General features: G+C 39.1%; 1 protein-coding gene across 1 annotated transcript in view; it reads left to right on the top strand.

The window, feature by feature from the left end:
- MYBPC1 (myosin binding protein C1) overlaps positions 1-21,833 on the top strand; it is a 56,788-nt gene that overhangs the window by 30,646 nt on the left and 4,309 nt on the right. Inside the window, exons 19-36 of the mRNA XM_088166107.1 lie at positions 409-514; positions 816-982; positions 1,588-1,750; positions 2,509-2,615; positions 3,852-3,985; positions 5,138-5,294; positions 5,816-5,920; positions 6,536-6,724; positions 7,350-7,484; positions 7,557-7,637; positions 10,992-11,060; positions 12,149-12,316; positions 12,784-12,872; positions 14,282-14,477; positions 15,065-15,204; positions 16,936-17,095; positions 18,535-18,671; positions 19,569-19,755. Coding sequence (XP_088022233.1) covers positions 409-514; positions 816-982; positions 1,588-1,750; positions 2,509-2,615; positions 3,852-3,985; positions 5,138-5,294; positions 5,816-5,920; positions 6,536-6,724; positions 7,350-7,484; positions 7,557-7,637; positions 10,992-11,060; positions 12,149-12,316; positions 12,784-12,872; positions 14,282-14,477; positions 15,065-15,204; positions 16,936-17,095; positions 18,535-18,671; positions 19,569-19,755 — 2,490 coding nt within the window. The remainder of the gene's footprint in view (positions 1-408; positions 515-815; positions 983-1,587; positions 1,751-2,508; positions 2,616-3,851; positions 3,986-5,137; positions 5,295-5,815; positions 5,921-6,535; positions 6,725-7,349; positions 7,485-7,556; positions 7,638-10,991; positions 11,061-12,148; positions 12,317-12,783; positions 12,873-14,281; positions 14,478-15,064; positions 15,205-16,935; positions 17,096-18,534; positions 18,672-19,568; positions 19,756-21,833) is intronic.

Genomic DNA, 21,833 nt, shown 5'->3' with positions numbered 1-21,833 from the left:
TAGCACTGGCTTCCCCTAACACCACACTTGGTACGTGGGGACTCTGATATTGCCCAAGTGCCTTCAGATCAGGCTTTCGAGAAGCCAGTTTTCACTCCATTAGCACTGATTTGAGGGAAGACTATCAACACCTATGAATGGGAGGCTCTATCTTCACTCTCTTTGCTCCCATGGTGCTGATTACCAAAGCAGAACAGGTGTTAATATGAAGAAGTTCTACTTTTATTGAGCAAATTTCCTCTAGCATTCTAAAGAGCAACAACTTTTCTGATTTAAGGCAGAAAAGGCTGCACTGATACTCATATTAGAACTTGAAAGTAATATTGCCTTCTACAGCATGATATAGAAAATCTCTTTCTCTTGGTTTTCCCTCTCAGATTGTAAATCTGTAATTTTTTCTTTCCAAAGATCCTCCGATTTTGGTCACCAAAGGCCTGGAGGATACCAGCACTTATGTGGGTGAACGAGTAGAACTGAGCTGTGAAGTGTCTGAGGATGATGCAAATGTGAAATGGTAAGCCACACTTTGAGCAGCTTCCATGGAAATAAAACCCAGAAGCTTTTAATCATGGGCAAAAACGTGGGCAGCTTTTCCTACACCAGTAAACCTGAAAACTGTTAAGAAAATCTCAAGAAAACTTTATTCAAAAATGTAGCAACACCAAAAATACCCTTATACATTCATGGATGAGTTTGTTTAACCTTTTCTAGTGCTTTGTAGTAATGCAAAATTTTCTCTGGGAGTTTCAGTCTGTGGAAGTCTTTCTTGCACAGGACTTCCTTTGGAAAAATAAAAATTCTTTGCTTTCCATTAGGTTTAGAAATGGCGTAGAACTTACCAACGATCCTAAATCTCGGTATCGAATTAAGGTTGAGGGTAAAAAACACACTTTGGTCATAGAGGAAGCTGCCAAAAATGACACTGCAACTTACTCAGTAATGACAACTGGAGGGCAATCAGAAGCCAAGCTTGCTGTTGACTGTGAGTATCATCCACCTTGCTCTCGAATTCATATGTCACAGTGGGCTGGCATACAGAAATGAACAATTTTCTTGCCTTTCCCTGGGGGTTGAAAAGGAGATTTAATTTCCGCACCAAGTTTTTTGCTGTGAATCTCCAGAATAGTGACTTCCCTTTAGACACTATTTCCAGTAGCAGGCCATGAACTAGCTCTGCTTGTTAACTTTCTGTCACTCCATTAAGATGGAAAACAAAGTGATCCGTCCACAGGTACAATAGGTCAAAAAAGTGAATTTTCAAGGGAAGTATCTGCTTTTCTTCAGTCCTTTCACAGGAAAGCCAAAACTAGGCACAAGGACATGACTGCATAGCCCTCTCAACTTTGTTTGTGCAGTATCTCTTTAAAGTACTTGTGTTTTTAAACTAAATTTATCTGATCCATCCTCTGAAGTTATCTTGCACTATGCATAAATGAACATTTTTATTTGTAATACTCATGCTGCTCTTGACTATTTTGTACAAATTGGCACCCTGACCAATTCATGCTGTTTTATTATCAAGTTGGAAATTATCCCCTATGGCTCCTGATCATCTTTCTTTAATGTACCTGCTTCTGTGTTCCTAAGTGAGACCATTGAAGATATCACTTGCACTACAAGACCAGACTGTGAGGCTGGGACAGGAAATCCACTTGAAGTGTGAGATATCTGAGAATGTGGAAGGGAAATGGTACAAAAATGGGCAGCTGATTGAAGCTAGTGACCGTGTAAAGCTTTATCACAAAGGGAGGTAAGCCTGTTGTGTATTGACTTGGATTTTTGGAGTGACACTCTGGAGATGTGCCACTATTTGGGTTATTTCACTAAAAATTATCTGCTAATCAAGCCTAACCTCTGTCCCTCAAGACATATTTATTTCTGTCATTTTAAAAGCCATGTCTCCTTGCTTCCTTTAATCTTGTGTATTTTGGCTGTGGAGGATAATAATCAAATCCTCAATCCACCTAAGTTCAAGCTATTGATTTTTCTTGCCATTGCTGTTGCTGTTTGTATGGGATTTTAAGCAGAAAAATAAAATTATTATTAGACACTATTAAAAATATACAGTTCTTTTTCTCTTTTCTTTCTATGCCTCTTTTTCTCATAGCTCCTGTTTGTACCAACTCACAAAGATGCTCCAACAAAAGTCAGAATATTCCCACAATGGGATCACCTACAGATTTTTTCTTGAATAACCAAATTGAAATTGAATGGCAGCAGTATAGAATCTCCATGGAAAAAAGATTACACGCCTATATTTTTCTTGCTCTGTGTTCAAACAAACAATATTAAAACTGGTCACATTATTTGGTGGTTGTCTCAATAATATTTTGTACAAAGCACACAGCATTTGATTGCCTAAAATACCACCAGGCAACCAGCAAAGGATTTTTCAGTCACTAATGTTACAGACTTACACAGATCTAAAATTTCCACAAATATTTCCTTATATCTTCAAGCAGTCTTCAAACATAATTTACATTAATTTCTTTTTCAATTATTTTACAGAATTCACAGATTTGTTATACCAGTTTCTGCTGTTGATGATGAAGGTGAATACATGTTTGTGCCAGATGCCTACAACATTAATATTCCATGCAAAGTACATATTGTGGGTAAGTATACTGCACAGTGACCTGTATAGAATATCTTTCTGTGATGTTTGGGAATTAAAAGCAGCCTGAAATACCCCTGATTACAACCACTTTGTATCCTCTGAGCAGGCATCCACCAGAGAACACACACCTGCAGCTTTGGCAAAGTGCAGTTGAGCTGCTGGGAGAGTTCTTTGCCTGTGCTCAGGACCTGCTCATAGTTCATGTGCTGGGGGGAGCTCCTGGGGCAGGCTCCTTGAGGCTGAGCTCCTAAACCTAAACCACTATGAAGAGTTTGTGCAAAACACCTGCACCTATCCACTTCTCAGATATACACTGATATCTTTAAGAACTGGCTTGCTAGCATTGCAAAATGTGATTTAGTTTGATGAGAGAGTAGTAGAATAAGCACATATTTACCTATTCACTAAAAACATTGAATGCTATCTAGAGGCCAAAATTGTTCTGGCCAGCTCTGATTCATTCAGCAAAGCAGAAGGCTTGTTAGTGGTCCCAGTATTTCAAACAAAAATAAAACAAGGCAATGACTATTCCCACTTCTAGCTGCAATCAGCAGTTTGGAACTTGAAAGGAGAGCAATATAAATGAACAAAGTTTTAGAAAACATGTTTTTAATTGAACCTGAGAGACGTAGGATATCTGTATTAGACAAAATGTTGCTGAGATTTAGGGGAGAAAGAAGAGGGAAGTAGTACTAGAGGGGAGTGACCATTGTTATATTTCTAATAAGTTAAAAAAAGTTGCAAAAGGATATTAATTACTTGTTCTCCATACACACAGTGTATAACGAAAGTGATAATTTTGTTTTCTGAAAAGGATTGGGGTTAATAAATTTTATACTGTAAGGACAGTGAAGGCTGAAGCGTGGTTAAATGTGCCATAAAAAAGCCCTGAAACAACTGAAATTCTCAAGAACCACTTAGAGGAAAATGCTCTCAGAAGTTACCTGAATATACATAATTCTGCCTCAGGAAAACAGTTGTGGGTTTTTTCATATGGTCTTATTATTCTAAAATGTCTATGGTGCCATGATTTATTTTTCATCAGGCAACTATTTTATTAAATAGATTTTTCTTCCCAAGTTTTCTTCGAAACAAAATTCAATTGCTTAAAAATACCGAAAAAAAAAAATAAAACATAGAGCATGTTTTTGTGTGTTACAGACCTGTGCCAGGTCACTAAACTCTCAGAGCAGCAGCTACATATCAAACTTTGACCATCTCTCTCCTTCTTCAGATCCTCCTAAACTTCACCTGGATGGGCTTGGGGAAAATAACACTGTGACAGTAGTGGCAGGAAATAAACTACGACTTGAGATCCCCATCACTGGTGAACCAACCCCAAAAGTCTTTTGGAGCAGAGGGGACAAGGTACATCGTCATTGCAAATGTTTCTTTAGCTTAACACAGAGTCTTTTCCTTAAAAAAAAAAAAATCTTTAGCCTTTTGAAGACACTGATTTTAATGGCAGAAAATCAGAGGGAAATGCCCTCTATTTAAAAATGCTCCTTGCTCAAAAAAGAAGGGTGAAACAGATAAATATTATTTAGTATCTTTTGGGTCTTTTAAAGGAAAGGCTGAAATGATTGAGGAAAGAGATATGGGTTTGCTATAGAAAAATGGTAGAGGAGAAGAATGTATGGGATGCAGAAGAAAACTCATGAAAATTTAGCAGATGGCTACTTCTTCTATACATTTGATGCCCAGAATGGCTGCCAGGTTTTGGCAGGAAGCTTTTATACAGTCTGGTTTTGGAAAATTAATGATAAAGTCTAATGGAGTTCAGGCCTCAAATGAAACAATAGGCTGGGCAATTGGGGTCTTGCATCTGGTATCTTAATGCAGAACTTTTGCTTAGATCAATCCTTGGCTGTGTAAATACTGAAATAGTTGTTTTTCACATTTAAATTTTCATTGTGCAGTGTAGAAGCTCGGACATGTTACCACTACTGCATTCATCAGACCTATCTGGTCAAATGTGTGACAACTATTTTTCAAATATTAATTGTAGTGTCATCACCTGTGGTCCTGTCCAAATAGGGAATTATTCCAGGAGAGCTCCTACTCCAAAATATGTCACAGCAATTGAAATTTGTGAGGAGAAACTACTGACCGTAATAATCACTCTGACCTTTAAAGTGAATGACTGAAATTTTGATTTAACTTTTGTGAGAATCCTCTATTCTTTTTCCATCAAATTAATGATATGTGGTGTTTACAAAAGTATTTTCTTGCTCACAGGAGAAGCCTGTGCCTCATCCTTTGTGATGCAATGGCTTAACTGAGTAGTAAACTGTTACCATTACTTATGTAATCTACAGTAACCATCACTTATTTTAGTTATTTTGTCATTTTTCTCATCATTAGGTGACCGAAATGCTGAGGTTTGGTGTGTTTTTTCTAACAGTTGCTTTAATATTTTTATTGAAGCAGACTGTACTTCTTTCGAGTTTTGATTTTTGAGTATTTTGATTCTCAAATCCAGAAAATATGACTTTTCCCTCTGCTCACTGTTGTTCCCAGATGGTCACAGACAGTGGAAGAATACGGGCAGAAACGTACCCAGACAGCAGCTGCCTGGTCATTGATGCAGCTGAGAGGGAGGATTCGGGTCCTTTCAGAATCACTTTAAAGAACGAGGCTGGAGAGGATTCAGCTCTAATCAACATTAAAGTGGTTGGTAAGTCATGTGAAACAGTGGCCATGAGCCATGTCTTTTATACTGTGGTAGAGTCTCAGGAAACTTCCATTTTCCAATTCTTCCACAATTTCCAGGCAATTGAGACTTGAGATGTAAGGCTACTGAGGCTGGGTGTTACTGAAGGGAGTAGGAACTTGGATGGGATATAAGTAGGAGTTAATTATCACTGCTGCCAGGAGCCAGACTTCTCTGGTTGCCTCAGGCTGCCCTTATCACTGCTGGTTCTCCACTCTCCCTGTGGCTGTGGGCTCTGCCTTGGCACATGCCCTCGAGAGCCTCTCAAGTGTCTCGACCGTGCAGAAGACCTTGGCATTCATCCATTCCTAACCACCAGCCAGGATCCACTAACTTTCTTTTTTTCTCTTTCTCTCTCCTCATTAGGAACTCCTGTTCCACCTCAAAAACTATTTAGATTTCTTTCTTATTTGACATTTTTAATTTCAACCTATGAATAAAGGAGATTTTTTTTTTTTAAATAATATTCACTTTGTTCACAACAGATGTCCCTGATCCTCCTCAGGCACCAAATGTGACTGAGGTGGGTGAAGACTGGTGTATTATGACCTGGGAACCTCCAGCAAATGATGGTGGATCACCCATTTTAGGTACATACTTTTCCTTTTTTTTTTTTTTTGGTGGTGACTCTCTGATATAGACAAAAGAAGCAAACATCGAATAGTGGATGCAACAGGATCAGAGTTTAGCTTAGGCCCTGGAAAGTGGCACTGTGAATATTCAGTAGCTAGAATGTTCTACCTACTCTTTGACTTTATCAGATATCTCTTTTTCTAATGCTTTGAGATTTGTCACTTTGTATGTTACCACAGTATCAATCCTCCTGCTTGAAAGACAACCTCTTACGAAGCAACTTTGAACTCTTATCAGCCTGTTTGAATATTAAAAGGAATTTCAGAAACCATTTACTGATTTAAGAAACTGAACCAAGGTGAAAGTGAGAGGTATTTTTACTCAGGCCCTTTTCACTCTGAACTAAACACAGAAGTCTTCTAAGTAAAGCCCAAAAAAACTTCATATATGGCCATGAAAACGAAACAGGTGACTATCATATAGCTTGCAATAGGGAAAATTATCCCTAAATCACTCTGAAGCTAGAAGGGGATATTGAGGAGTATCCAGATTAAAAAATGTCAAAAAATAGACCCTTTATTACTGATCTTTATGCCATCAGTTACTATAATAAAATCTTTTCTGGTCAAAAGGATATTTCATTGAGAGGAAAAAGAAACAGAGCTCCAGGTGGATGAGGCTGAATTTTGAACTGTGTAAGGAAACAACTTTTGAGCCAAAGAAAATGATTGAAGGTGTTGCTTATGAGGTCCGTGTGTTTGCTGTCAATGCCATTGGCATGTCCAAGCCAAGTATGCCTTCCAAGTCCTTTGTTCCTTTAGGTAAGTAGCCAAGACCACAGAGATAGGTATGCATTTAGAAAATAGCCATTAATACGTTGGTGTAGTCACCTCATTATATAATTTCTATATTAGTGTGACAGCTAGAAGGTTTTGTCATTCACATAGTGACAGGCTAACTCAGGGGACTTTTCTTATTAAAAAACACATTTTCAAACTATTTTGACAGCCACAAGACCCTGTAAAAGAAAGGAGTCTTGTTCTGTAGATCAGCAAAGGCTCCCCCCTTGCTCAGTAGCACCCCCAGAATGCGGAGGAGGAGGAAGGAGGGAGCAGGTACAGCCCCAGCCATGCTCCCTTCTTGCCAGAGCATACCTGCTGAGGTAGAATACACTGCTCCCGACTTCTCTGCTCTACCAGCTACAGCTGCTTGTCCTTCTCTCTTCTCAGCAGGAGGAATTTATCTCTGGGTCAGGCTGTGAGCAGATATGGGATGAGGTAGCTGATTTCTGCTAGTGTGGTCCTAATTGGGAAGGACATGCCAGGGATGGTGGGAAATCATCCTGGTAGGCAGGATAACTTGTGATACTAAACTAGGGGAACTCAGACCATAAACACGAAGCTTTAATTGTAACACGGTGTTCTGCCTTCTCCCTGCCTGCTTCAGCTGTTACCAGCCCCCCAACTCTGCTGGCAGTGGACAGTGTGACCGACACCTCGGTGACAATGAAGTGGAGGCCACCAGACCAGATTGGGGCGGCAGGGCTGGACGGCTACGTGGTGGAATACTGCTTTGAAGGAAGTAAGTGACAACGCCCCGGGTACCTGACTCACAGTGAAAGTGGGTGAGACTTTCTCCATTTTTTCTCTACAGGTATCAGGTGCTCTGGCTGTCAGGCAGAGACTAATCAGGCAGAAAACCTCAAGGAGCAGGGTTTTGTTCAGGCTTCCTTTGGTTTGTATTCCAGATGCCACCCACTGACTGTGGTTCCACGTGTCTTACACTTGATTTGAGATCCAAATCAAAAGCCATATAATCTGTTGTAGTGTACCAAGTGCTAATAACCATCCTCTTTTAGATACTAAATGAGTGTCAGGGCAGTGAAGAGTTCATTGGTGGATGAAGGTGTAGGAATTAATGAATGGCTACAAATGTGGCCCAAAATATGTTCAGGTTGGCTAGGTTTTAGGGACAGGAGGTCCTCAGTGGGGTAATCCCTGCTGACATCTTACTAACTGGCTACTTCAAGTGCCAGCTGCCTACACTGAGAACAGCCTCTCCAATAGTTCCTGTAGAAGTCATCTAGGCAGCAAAGTCCATGTCTAGATATTTAATTTCTCCAACATTTCAGTGTAGTTATTGGGATCTTTAACTATGTCCATCTAAGACAAAAGTATATAAGAAATGAAGGACGAAGAAAGAGACTGAATTAACTCTTGAGAGTAAAATTAGAAGGAGCAGGAAAATATAAATTATATTTTACAACTAAGGGTCTTTGGTGATCAAGCAGCAGAAACTTAGTATTTTCCAGCAGATTTTCTCCTGAACTGGCATCAAATGTAGCCTATTTTCAAAAGGTAAAATCCACCAGCATCTGGGTAAGTATCAAATACCCTGGAGTGATATGTGCAATACCCATCCTCTGTGGACCAACAGCATCAACTGCAGCAATGTTGTGGCTGTGGATGAAGGGAACACAGTTATCTTCAGCTCCACTGCTGTTGCTCTTAACTGTGCTGTAAATCAAGCGATGGGTTGAACACCTTCTTCCATGACAGCATTTATTTCAATGAAAGCTTTTCATGAACAGAGTCTATAGCCTGGAGACAAAAGGTAGAGGGCAGAACCTGTCATTCATGCTGTCACATGTTTCAGATTCAGACAATCCAGGAAAACAGTAGGTCATAAACGTGGTCAGGTGCCACGGCATCAGAGCACACTCAGCTCTCTCTCAGGCGAGTGGAGAGGGTGTGAAGAAGAACCACTGGCTTTTCTCAGGAGCACTCAGCATCTTGTAGTATTGAGATGAATATCTTTAAGGAGCAAGACTTCAAGAAGCTCAGAGACCCGGAGAAGAGTACCTGAAGGCAGACACAGCTGGAATGGTAGGAAGGGTTTTCCTTGTATATTGGGAGGGAGCTGCGGGAACAGCTCAGAATGAGTAAGCATGCAGTCTTCCATCAAGATACAGTGTTCTTATTTTATTTCCACTGCACAGGCCAGGTGTAGGGGAAGATTGAAGGGACTGTCAATGTGAGGACTTCCATGTATTCTGTATATTATGCTTTGTTTAGCACTGGGTAGTATGGCAGGGAAAAGATAAAAGTGCTTGACATTACAGTATGTGATATCCAAATTAGGTGATAAGAGAGGATGAGAAATACAGGCAGGTTAATTCAAAGTATGGCTTTGAAAAGGAATCTTCTTATTCTGTCTTTAAAGGGCTGTTAGAAGAACATTGTATACCTGTTAAATGGAACAAATTCTTTACTTTTTTTTTCCAGATAGGTTTTAAACGTATGAAGATACAACAAAATGGCAGCCAAGTCTGTCATTTTACTGTTACCCACCCCAGTTAAAATACAATGGGTACAATGTATTTTACATAGTTTTGAGTGTTTATGTATATCTATATATGCCTCCTATATATGCATATACATCTATATATACACAATTGACATTATGTATATATGTTATGAAAATGCTTAGGAAGAAGCAAGATACATAGAAAATGCCAATTTTAAAATGCCAATTTTAAAATACCAATTTTAAAAGTCATGTTGTTAGATTATTCATATTTTTCTCTCTGTTCAGTTGGTTTTTTTTCTTTCTTGCAATCTTAGTGCCTCTTTTTTCTCAGTCCTTTCAGTGCCTGTTCTGCCTCAAACTAATTTTTTCTGTAATGTTTAATAACTGTTTTTAATTTCAAGATAATTTTTATGACTGTCTATATTCATTCTACTGTTTTTTTCTCTTAGTTATCTGTTTGCAAACTCATCTGTATTTACATTCTCCATTCTTTCATTGTGGTCACTGAAGTAGTTCTCAAGAGGGTTTTTTAGAGTCTTCCTTAACATAGCAACCATTAGGAGAAATCACAAGCTGACAATAGGAAAACAAAAAATATATCTAAAGATAATTTAGAAGAATAATGTATCATGAACATTGGCTTGGCTTTACAAAACTAGTATTTCCCTTCAGTCAGAGCTACATAACTTGATCAGTGTGGTGGATTCTTGGAGTCCTTAACTATGTACCACTCTGTGCAGGTTACTGGGCCGGAGTCTCAACATGAGTATGGTGATCCAGCATTGCATAGGTGTGAATAACATGAATAGAGAATATATACAGAGAGAGAGGAGGGGGGAACTCCCCAGGCCTAGTTTACAATATCCAGCTCCAGCCCTCTTGCTGTAGAAATGTGGAGTAGACCAAATCCTGTTGACACTGGAGAAGTCAGTCACTAGTAAAGTGTGCTGCTGAGTGGCTCTTGTGTGGCATTTTGAGGGCAGCCTGGGGAGCATGGCATGAGTGCTGCCCATGACAATTTGTTTATTGGCTTGTAACAAGCTGTTGTACCTGCAGATGATCTGTTTTTATAAATAGGTACTTCAGAGAGTTTCTGTTGGCTGAGATCTTTACCATTGTACTAATGCAGGACTGTGTAAAGATACTAGAATAGTATTTTTATTATCCCCAAAATAGCCAGCTCCAGGATTACAGGAAATCCAGGGCAGTGATAACTTCTTCCAGGAAATAAAGCCTTAGGGTTTACATCATATCTGTCATCATCCATGGGTTTGGTCTTCTTTAATCTTCTATCTGTGTTACCTTTAGCTAAATGTGCTCTCTTCCTCTGTTTCCTTCAAGTTTTTTTCCAAGACCTCTTCTTTTCTGTCTCTCTTATTCAGAATCTATCTCTGATATTTTTATCTCTTCTGTGATGTGTTTTTTTTCTCCTTCTACACTTTCTCTCATCATCACTTTATTTCATTTCTCTCTTCCAAATGTTCCTTTTGTCTCTTTCTTTTCATAATTCTAGGGCTATTCTGGGGCCCAAAAACCTCATACAACTTTATGTCCTCCTCTTCTTTCATCCTTTATCTTTCCTGTGGGCATCACATATAACTGTTCTGTGATCTAGATGCCCTCTTTCCATCTCTTTTCTCCCTGCATTCTCCCTAAATATGGGTTCTCTAAATCTGTAAAGCCCATCATCTCTCTCTGCATACTTACTAACAGGAATTGCTAACCACTGACAAAATGCTCCATCTGTGTGAAAGTGGGTGTCTCTGATTAATTTTAAAGATGGATTCTCTCAAGGTATATCGACAGATCTGTCTGAGGAATTGGGGGAGCCACCTTTTAACCTGGAAGGTACAGTATTCCACAAAGGATATAAGTCTTCTTTAATGAAAGAAAAACTCTCTTCATAAAAGTAAAGATAAATTCCTGATAGTGAATTTTAGGGGCAACAGTCTACAGAATTTTCTGTAGTATAGGTGTAAGGGGAGGGGGAGATACTTGGGAAACAGTCATTGATTGAAATCCTTTTCTGCTAGAAGCTTGAAGGAAGACTTCATTCCTAAAAGCAGGACACTCAGTTATGAAAATGTATCACAGCACTATGCTCTAGCTATGCAGGGCTCTCCAGTTCATATTGATTCTCTTGTCTTCTGTGCCCATTTTATAGTGCTAGCTTTACATGATGTGGGGAGTATTGATCCTGACTTGCTAGTTCATAAATCTGGCTCCTGTGACCAGGTGCCAGCAGTGTTGGGGCAGTCTGTGCTGCGAGGACAGGGTGGATAAGAAAGTATGGTTTGTATTTGCAGCTGTTCTGAAAGACTGTACTGATCACTCCATTAATTTTGTGCATCCACCTGGGGGTAGGATTAAAAATCTGAGAATGCTGTAATTATGTGAATAATTCTGACAGCCTTCCTTTTTTTAAAGGCATGAGGAGAAAGGGCATCTCATTGTAATGTGTAAATATTCTGTGTTTCTCTTACTTGTCAGTTATACTTTCAAGGGTACTCAGTACTGGTTGAAATTAATTACAAAACCCATTTCTCTTTAAGGAAGCTGTTAAAAGCAATGATGAGTGCCTTGGGAAACATATTCTTTGTCCTCCTTGTTTTATTCCAGCTGAATTTTAAAAAACTTACCAGTTTTCTCTCTAGTACACTTAAATTACATTCTAATAACATTTGTATAATTGTATAAAGATATATAAGTATATGAATATACAATATGTAATCAGCAGAAACCCTTTAGGGTTTAAAATATTCTTCCTGTGTATGAAAGTGGATCTACATTGTTACAGCATAATTAGAAAAACAAAATAGAAATTAGAATCTAACAAATCTCTTACTTTTCTGTAATCTTCCACATCCATGCTGTGGATATATTTATAATTCTCTGTTCTTTGGGTTTGTCCTCCTCCCCTCACTTCCCTAAACCAGCTGATGAATGGATCGTGGCTAACCCAGAGCTGACAGACAAAACCAAGTTTACCATTAATGGCCTTCCGACTGGCTCCAAAATCCTTGTGAGAGTAAAAGCTGTGAATGCTGCTGGTGAGAGTGAGCCCAAGTACCACCCACAGCCTATCTTAGTCAAGGAAGTGATAGGTAAGATCCTGCTTCCTACACTTACCCACAAATACACCCTGTTTTCATACTAATACCTGGATTTTTTTAAGGCTAATACTTGTTCTTGGTAACTGATGATATGGCCTTACAAAGCCATTGTGTGGTGGCTAGAAATGATGAAACTGTCCTTAAAAAAACTTGGTAATTTTGTTTCATTTCTGAGCCTTTATTTCTCGCTTTTTCAGGGCTTTTTTTCTGCAGAACTTGAACTTGATGGTGTTTTTTTAAAGTTGTCTAAGCTTCCTATCATCATAGCATTTGGTGTTATAAAAGCTAATTATTTCCTGAATGCAGTGCTGAGGGACCAAGAAATTTAAGACACGTCACTCATTAGTCACTTCTGGGACTTTTAGACACCACTATCTCCTTTTTATACTGATGCACACCAGTGCTGCCTCGGTTAGAAAGGAAGATAAGTGCTTAACACAAACTTTTGTTTTGCTCAGAACCTCCGAAGATTCGTCTACCAAGGCACTTAAAACAAACCTATACTCGGAGAGTTGGAGAAACTGTGAATCTTGTTATTCCTTTCCAGGTAAGAACTAAAAACACTGACAGAAAAATTCTTTTTGTCTTTTTTGCCCCCATTTTCTTTTCGATAATGCTGCTTTTTAACTGCCTTCTCTCTACCTTTGGCCTTTGAGCTAACTTAAGCACCTGTGGAAGCACTCTGAAGTACAGAGGGGCTTGAAAGTTTTTGGTTCAATATCTCAAACAAATGATATTCAGCCAAGTAATGAATTGGGTAACTCACTCAAACAGACTGATTGGTCATCTGTCATCCAAAGGACACTTACAAATCCTCACCATAGATATTGCATGTGAGATAATTGCTAGCTCAATGCAAAGGGATTGCACTGGAAGCAGTTAAATAAGGTTATCAAGAGTGGAACAGTAGCATTTAATAAGTTCCTTGTCATGAGAGAGGAAAAGTGAGGGGGAAAGCAGGCAGACTGCAACAGTTAAATCCTTGAGATCACAACTGTAATATGACTATTTCTAAAATACGTAGCATGTTTCCCCACAGCACTGAGTTAACTTTCATTCCCATATCTTTTAAACAGTACTCGCCTCTCTCCTAGCAGAGTCCTTCTTATGAATAAAAGAATTATGGCAGAATTCATTTCTATTTCATGTTTGCACATTTTAAGATACTGGAGGGGCATAACTCAGCTTCACAGAGGCTGATAAAAGCCTCATAAAAGCTTGATCAGCAATACACTGCAAGATATATTTCTCTTGAGAAATTAAAGGAATATTCTACGGTTATTTTCTAAGATAAGGTGTTCAAAATGGTGTGAGATTGCCCTTTTCAGACAGCATCTTCAAACTGTTCGCCTGTGGAAGGCAAATCCTAGGGCAAAGCAGGTGAAATTCACTCTACTTTAAGTACCTATATTGGGCACTTAGACACACAAAAATGGCACACAAGAGAGATCAATCCAGCCTTCCTAACAGCTATTACAACTTCCTTTGCAATGAAAGAAGACAGTTTAGGATCCTTGGAGGTTGAATCTATTACTTTCCTCTTTCACTGGCAGAGTAGAGAATGTAAGCATTTCCAGAGAGTGAAATACTTTGTTCTATGTTTTCTGTGGGTTATTGCTTCTGCCTTTTCTTTCAGAAAACTGGAAATTATTTGTCAAATTTAGCCAAAAAGGTAATTGTCCAATATAGCCAGAAATTGCAAATATTTTCAGTCTCCTGGGGAAAAAAAAAAAAAAAGGGGAAAAAAAAGGAAAAAAAAAAGGAAATAAAGTTATATTTTAGGTGAATTGATATGATTGCATCTCTAAATGGTGTATAATTTAAAAAATATTTCTGTTTCTTTCAGGACAGTTTTTATTTCCTTTTTAGGAAAAACGGGAAATAAACCTGCTTCCTTCCCTTCCTTTTTCTCTCCAAAAAAAAATCATACAAAAATTGTTTCCTGGCTCCTTGCAGGGAAAACCAAGAGCAAAAGTATCGTGGGAGAAGAACGGTTCTCCGATCGACAAGAACGACATCAACATCCGCAACACCGAGAACGACACCATCATCTTCATCCGAAAGGCAGAGCGGGGCCACTCCGGGGAGTACGACATGAAGGTGGAGGTGGAGAACCTGGTGGACAAGGCTACCATAGACATTCAGATCGTTGGTATGTTTGGAGAAAGGGAGATCAATCCAGCTGCTCCAAGGCTGCAGGAAAATGGGAATCTTAGCGTCTTTCTTGGCGGTGATATCTCTCCACATCCAATTACTTGGCTGTAGATTTGTGGTCTGTCCATACACCATAGCCTTGTTGGAATGTGACAGTCTCTTTTTTTCTCTGTTAAGCCCCTCATGTTCTTGTCTATCCAGGATGCAAGATTTTTCCTGTTGAGTGGTACCCATAGACAGAACTGGTAGCAAATTCATAGTAAGTTTGTCACAAATGCAGTGTGGAAGAAATCCTAAATACTGAAAGTACATGAAGTTAGGAAAGACAGACAAGAAAACACGTTTATTTTTCTTTTTTACAATCTATTCCTTAAAATAATTGGCAAAACTGGCAGCACAACTTTAACTATTAAATTTATTGTAATTCTGACATGCTTCACTTTGAAAAGTTTTATTTTGCTACCACATATTTCTTTTGACTTTTTTTTTTCGTAAGAAAGAGAGAGAAACCAAATTAATTGGAAGATGTATGTAGGGAAGAGATAGAGAAAGCAAATGGTAGAATATGTCATATTTTTGTTACAGATCGCCCAGGCCCACCAGAGGTTGTAACCATTGAGGATGTCTGGGGAGAGAATGTGAATTTATCATGGAAACCACCAAAAGATGATGGCAATGCTGCCATTACTGGGTACACTATTCAAAAAGCAGATAAGAAGAGTATGGTAAGTAATAAGGAGATTTTTAACAGCTGGATGTACTCATGAATTCTCCTTTTTAAAAACAAAAAGCATTACATGCTTAAAATTATGTAGGTGGACAAAGCACTGATTTATCAGCAATCAAAAAATCCCTAAAATCTCTAAAAACTCTAAAAATCTCCTCTTCACTATAACTAAAGTATAGAAATGGGCATATTTTCAAATTATTCCAAAGAGGAGGAATAAAAAATGAAAGGATAGGTAGATTTGAGAGAAGTAATTTTGCATTCTTCCTTTGCCTCAGGAGGGAAAGCAAAACTTTAAAATATTAATTCTGAATTCAGTAGGTTGCTGCCAGGCCAAAAGTGTACCATTGCTGCTGTTTTCAAACCTGCAATGTGATGCTGTGTAAGTCATTGCCACTACTTACTGCCCATGGCAAAACAGCACATAGGTAATTCTGAAACCACTCTGAGATTTACAGGTAAAAATGCAATACTGAAATATTTATTATTTTCATTAAACTAACAAAAATTTTAGACTTTCTTAAAAGACAGTAGTCAGATTCACAGATTTAACATTTACTGCAAATTTAAACATTGGAAATCTTGGGCAATATTTTGGGAGCTTCCTTCTCCAAGAAAATCTTTTGCTGTCCCCTCTTATCCTCCACAATAATATGTTGATCTCCTTCATGGTCTGATCAATTCATTATTCCTATGCCACTATTTTCCTTCCCATCCTTCTTTTTTTTTTTTTTTTTTCTCCCTCCCTTGAGACTGTAAGAAGATACAGTCTCTGGTACAGTGACCAGAACAATGTTCCCTCTTAATTACTGTGATAAGGAGAAAGTAACAACAACAAACAGCATCTAGGGTTCAGAGAGACATGAATCATTCAGATCACTTTCCTCACAGTATCTGTGGTGGCACATTTTGCAATTCTGGCACAGCTGGTTTTCTACAAAAAACTGTTTTCTCAAAGGAACTTTGGCTCTTAAAGTTGACCAAATATTAATGCAAACTGTGGTACAGGGAAATCAGCAGAAGTTCATCTTTAAAAAAAACAAGAAAACTATTTAGGGCAGAGTAAAGAAAAGCAAAAACATTGGTGTGGTCATATTGCACTTGATATTAATTGCATTTTTAGTATTAACCTCTTTCATCTCAGATTGTTGTTTAGGTATTGTGTAATAGGACAGAATTCACACATCCTGTTTCTGCTGCAAGACTAAAGCACTAAAACCCACTTGCCCTTCTTGGCCTTTAGATATCAGAGGACCACCAGCACAGAGCTACATTTCTCATGAACACTCAGCCTGTGACAGAGAGGGCAGATTAGTGCAGTGGCCTCTTGTGAGTACATATTGCTGCAGAACAGCCCATGCTATTGCCTTCCCCACAGGAATGCAGTTTTGTTATCTGCAACTGTATTTTCTCTGTCAGCAGTGTGGATTAGGAACGAGGGAGCCTGCCTTGCTCACACAACACCACCTTTGTAATACTGCAGTTCCTAAAAGGAGCCCTTCCAGCTGGCAGTAAAACAATTCAGTGGGGTTCACTGTCCATTCAGCATTCACTGCTCGGCAGTGAGCTCTGCAGTACTGCCATTATCACTCATTTCATTATTAATTATTGTTAGCTCTATTCTCTTCCAAGAAGAACCTAGTCCCAGAAGTGTGATGATTGCTCCAGTGGATTCTGAGAGGCACAGGGTGCTGGGGGGGAGCTCACCCTGTGTGTCTGTGCCTTTCAGGAGTGGTTCACCGTGATCGAGCACTACCACCGCACCAGTGCCACCATCAATGAGCTGGTCATAGGCAACGAGTACTACTTCAGGGTCTTTGCTGAAAACATGTGTGGCCTCAGCGAGGATGCAACCATGACCAAAGAGAGTGCTTTGATTGCAAAGGATGGTTAGTTAATTATCCATGCCTCCTCAAGGGGGAACGGGGTGCTCAAAGGCTGGAAGGTGACTAGAGGTAAAAGCCATATCTCTAAAGCATTCAGAGGCACTCCCCACCCCAAGGCCAGGTACAACAGCCAGGGCATTTCCTATTCAGACTTCTTGGTTTGTCTACATAGCTCATAAGCACTGCTTTTAATCGGGAGTGGGACATTTCTCCCATGTTCTGACATTTTCTATGGTCTTGGATCTCAGACTTGCGTCACCAGTGGCACATATGCATTGACAAGAGCTGGAGAGGAATAAAGCAGCTGTTCTGTTAGAAGCAGTGGCTCACTGTCCTCCACTGGAGACTTGGCATCAGCTGTGCTCCATTTCAGGCAGGATACAATAGAAAAGTATAATAATCCCTGCTTCACATCTCTCAAGGGTGGGGTTGGGCAAATTCTGATTCTGAAGTCAAAAATCCTGACATTTCAGAAGATATCAGTCGGAAACAGCACTGTAAACTTAAAAAACACAAAACTTTCCTATGGAAAGGAAATACTAAAAACAAATACCTTACAGGAAGAAAATCAAAGCAGTTTGTCTGAAAGGAAGGAATACACGACTGCCATGCTGCAGAGGACAGACAACCTGTACAACCCACACAGCCAGGCTGAAAGACTCTGGAGTCATGAACAAGAGAATGGCTGTAGGAATTCTTTTTCAGCATTGCTTACTTGCCCTTCTCATGAGAGCAAGTATGAGGACTAAGCTGCACTGAAGTCAGTATGAGAGCTTGCATCAGCTTTCAGTGAGGCAAAGCTCCTTAATGATACCTGTGCACAGGAATAGATGTCTGCCTGTCTGGCCACTTTAAACGCCAGCTGAGTGTGTGGCTGAAGAGGATTTGTTGGTGGTAATCTCAATTGCAGAGTGGGGATAAACTGGCAGTGAGAAAATACATTTTACTACCATATTTTCCTTGTTCAGAAACTGCATCCATTCAGGTATCTGTGTTGTCAGTGCACTGTTTGAAGCAGAAAGAAAAATGAATTTTCAGATACAGAGACAGTTTATAATCAGAACAAACTGAAAAAATAATTGGCAGCAGAGTGAAGAGGGCTTGCTGAAGACAGGCATCCTGCAGTACACGGGTCAGGATCCATCCTGCTCTGTAGCATGCAGGGCATGCAGGCACAGACAAGGAATAAACATGTATTGCCTTGTGTACCACCTGCTCAGGAAACAAAGAGAAGCTCTCAGACATCACTGCCATAGCATGACCAAGGGCTGTAGTCACTGTGCAGACCCACCTCCAGCCTACCCTGCAAGTGCAATTACTGCAGTCACACTGGCACCTAAGCAGTGCAGATCAGAACTGACTCTCTGTAGCCATTTAATGTGCTTGGGTGTTTAGCTACCTGCCAACGCTCCTTTTATAAATGTTTAATTTTCCCTTCCCAGGTAAAGTCTACAAATACCCAGTCTATGATGACTTTGACTTCAGCGAGCGGCCGCTGTTCACTCAGCCCCTGGTGAACACGTTTGCTGTGGCTGGCTACAACGCCACCCTGAACTGCAGCGTCCGGGGCAACCCCAAGGTACAGCACAGCACGAGAGAGTTTAACCTGACAATAAAAATTAAATGCCACTTTTATCCTTTTAACTCATGAGCCAGGCTGATGGCAAACAGACTGTAGGCTCTAAAGAATACAAAAATAAAGGAGCTGCTTACCTGTGCTACAGGCACTATAATAGTTAATGCACAGATAATGCACTCAGTGAAGGGGCAGAACCTCAGGAAAAGGTTGGACTTTGCTGGGACTCTTACTGACAACAGCTGTACGGTTAAAATATCAGTAAAAGTTGTTACTAAAATAAGGCCATAATTATTCTATAAAGAACTAATTATCTCCAAGTAAGCACATTGCAAGAATGCTCTAGGTGCCATGCTGTTTCTCAGACCCATTGCACGATGTGTCTTGTGGGTTTTTTTTAATTGTTTCTGAGATCTTTTTTTCTGGTGTGAGAAACTGAACTGGCGTAGTAAAATGAGAAATCTGGAGTGTTGTTCACCCTTCACCTTCACAGTTTCTGACTGTGCAAATTACCGTGGAAAAAATATGTTTTTCCTATTGATTTAAAGTAATTGGATGTCAAAAGCTAATGATCAGATGTTTGCTATCATTACACAGTCCTTGTATTGAAAATAAGCTTGTATTTATGACTTTAACTAGGTGATAAGAGCGGCACTAAAAAAAAAAAGTGCTAAAAACCAGATATATGATGCAGCCAATGCTTATCTTCTAGTTAAGATTTACAGTTTCCTTTCTATCACTACTTCATCAATTTTTTTCTCATTTCCGGATTACTCAGCTTTAACTGAACACCACAAAATAGGGGATAAAATATTTCAGTTCACAGGTTTGTGCATTTGAGCTTTCTTTTTTGTTGTTGTTGTTTGTTTGCTGGTTTTGTTACTTTTTTTTTTACCACAGCCCAAAATAACCTGGATGAAAAACAAAGTGCTCATAATGAACGACCCAAGGTACCGAATGTTCAGCAACCAAGGTGTCTGTACCTTGGAGATCCGCAAACCCAGCCCCTATGATGGAGGCACTTACACCTGCCGAGCAGTCAATGAACTGGGAGAGGCAGAGGTGGACTGCAAACTGGAAGTCAGAGGTAAGGGCTTTTAAACATTGCAAACACCCTCTTTGCCTGAGCACTGTCTACAGGGATGAAAGGATGCAAGGCAAATGCAAAAGTGAGTTCAGCTTTCCTGGATCAAATCAATAGCTCTGCTTGGACAAAATAATATTGGTTGCTTTCTTTTGTTTTGTTTCCATTAATGGATAATTTTTATGAATTTCAGGCAGTTTAGAATTAACTGGGATACCATGAATGGCAACAGGACTTGGATAGGATGACTAATGAATAATCCCAGGACTATCTTTTTCAGAAAATTACTTCCTAGGAAAAGATAGGGTCATATTTAGCTGGACTAATTCCCACCAAAGGCTTAGTTTCAATTATAAATAAATTGTTTCTCAAAAAATTATTCTGAGGTTATAAGTAAGGAAAGCTGCCTAAAGCTAGCTGAGAGGAAGTGCCTAACTAAGGAATTCAGAAGGAATTTAGGTGACATCAATATGGCATTAATTACATTACTTACATCATGCTAGTCTATAATGAAAACCACATTTAAAATTTTTATGGATTGCATTGTGTTTATTTTGCATTTCAGTTTCTATTTTCTGTATTTTCTGATGTATCTTGTCCCACAGCCCAGATCTGCCAGCAAGAAGACATTTCAGTAAATGCTTGGTCTATGTTAAGTTGAACACTTAAATAATGTAATGAAAATATGCATAATGTATTTCTTGGTTTTTAGTTTTGATTTTTAAGATACTGTCTTTAAAAGGTGATGTCCTCATCCTGGAAGTAAGATTGCTTTCCCTAATCACAAGCAAACTTTCTATTTCACAGCATAACAGAAGACCTCAACACCTGAGAAGGTTGCTTTGTCTATTTTTTTAAAGTAAAAAGCCAAGTTATGTCATTAAGTAAACACAGCAGCTGAAGCTTAGCAAACCAGGATAGACTCAGGGCTTGCTCTATGCAAATATAGCTAATTACTCTTAAACAGGCAGAGTACAAAGAAATCATTACATCTTGTTTCTCTCTTCTATTGACTTACATGTTGATTTATCATCCTCTTAAGTTTCCCAGCCTGTTTATTCACTTAGGAGGGCTCCCCAGATGACTGCTCACCATGCTGATGCAGAGCAGGGACCTGTGGATTTCTGGCTCACTGGAAACGACTTGTAGTGTTTGTGTGCTTGTTTTCACATGTACAGCTTTAAACTGGTTCAGCTTTATTCCAGCAAGTAACTGTCAAGGTCTGGATTTGTAAGATGATGAGATAGAGTTGAATGTTGTCTGAATAAGACTAACAGGCTCAAGGCTCTGCTGCCAATCTGGTGAACATCCAAGCTATGGTGTTTTTACTACAGATAGTAGGCATGACTTACCAGTAAGCAGTGCTAGAGAGCTCTATGCCATGCAAGAGTAATTACTATAGCAAGCTATCTTTCCTTCTGCTGGCTAGAATTACTTTTAGCCATCCATCTCTGACATATTGGAGAACTTAAATTATTGTGCCTATATAAATGCTCAGCGCCAAAAGTATTTAACAGCCTAGGATTTCAGACTGTGCATAATTTTGGAACAGCTGACTAGTTAGGAATAGTCTGGCTATGAATACTATCAGTATGCTACAATTTTCTAAATTTTCAGCCGTTTCCTTAGGTGTAAAATTAACCCCCCTAGTTGTTGCTAGATGTAATGCTTGTTTCCTGAAAACATTTTAGTGATACTTATAAGCACAATTAAAATAATAAAAACTTACTCTGTCCTCATAAGACGTTTTTCATGTACTGATGTTATTTCAGACACACAATCTTTTGTTCTTTGGTTTTTAGTCTGCTGAGTGAATTTAAAAATGGAAAATATGTGACCTCCTCAGTACAATTGCACATATAGTAGCTTTTTTCTGTAAATGTGTTTGTGTAAAAAGTTATGTAATAGATGACTCTTTCTCATCTATCTTGAAAGATAACAACATATGCAGAATCTCATTACAAAAAATACTTTATAGATCTTTTGAGTTTGTTGAAGTAGATCCCTAAATTTGGTTCTAAATCTCCCATTACAAGCACTAAAGAACTGATTCCTTATCAGCTTCACTGAGGTTGATGAAA

This window comes from Sturnus vulgaris, chromosome 5, assembly GCF_052056855.1.
Source record: "Sturnus vulgaris isolate bStuVul1 chromosome 5, bStuVul1.hap1, whole genome shotgun sequence".
In the NCBI taxonomy this organism is placed as follows: Eukaryota; Metazoa; Chordata; class Aves; order Passeriformes; family Sturnidae; genus Sturnus; species Sturnus vulgaris.
This window is presented reverse-complemented; position numbering and strand designations above follow the sequence as displayed.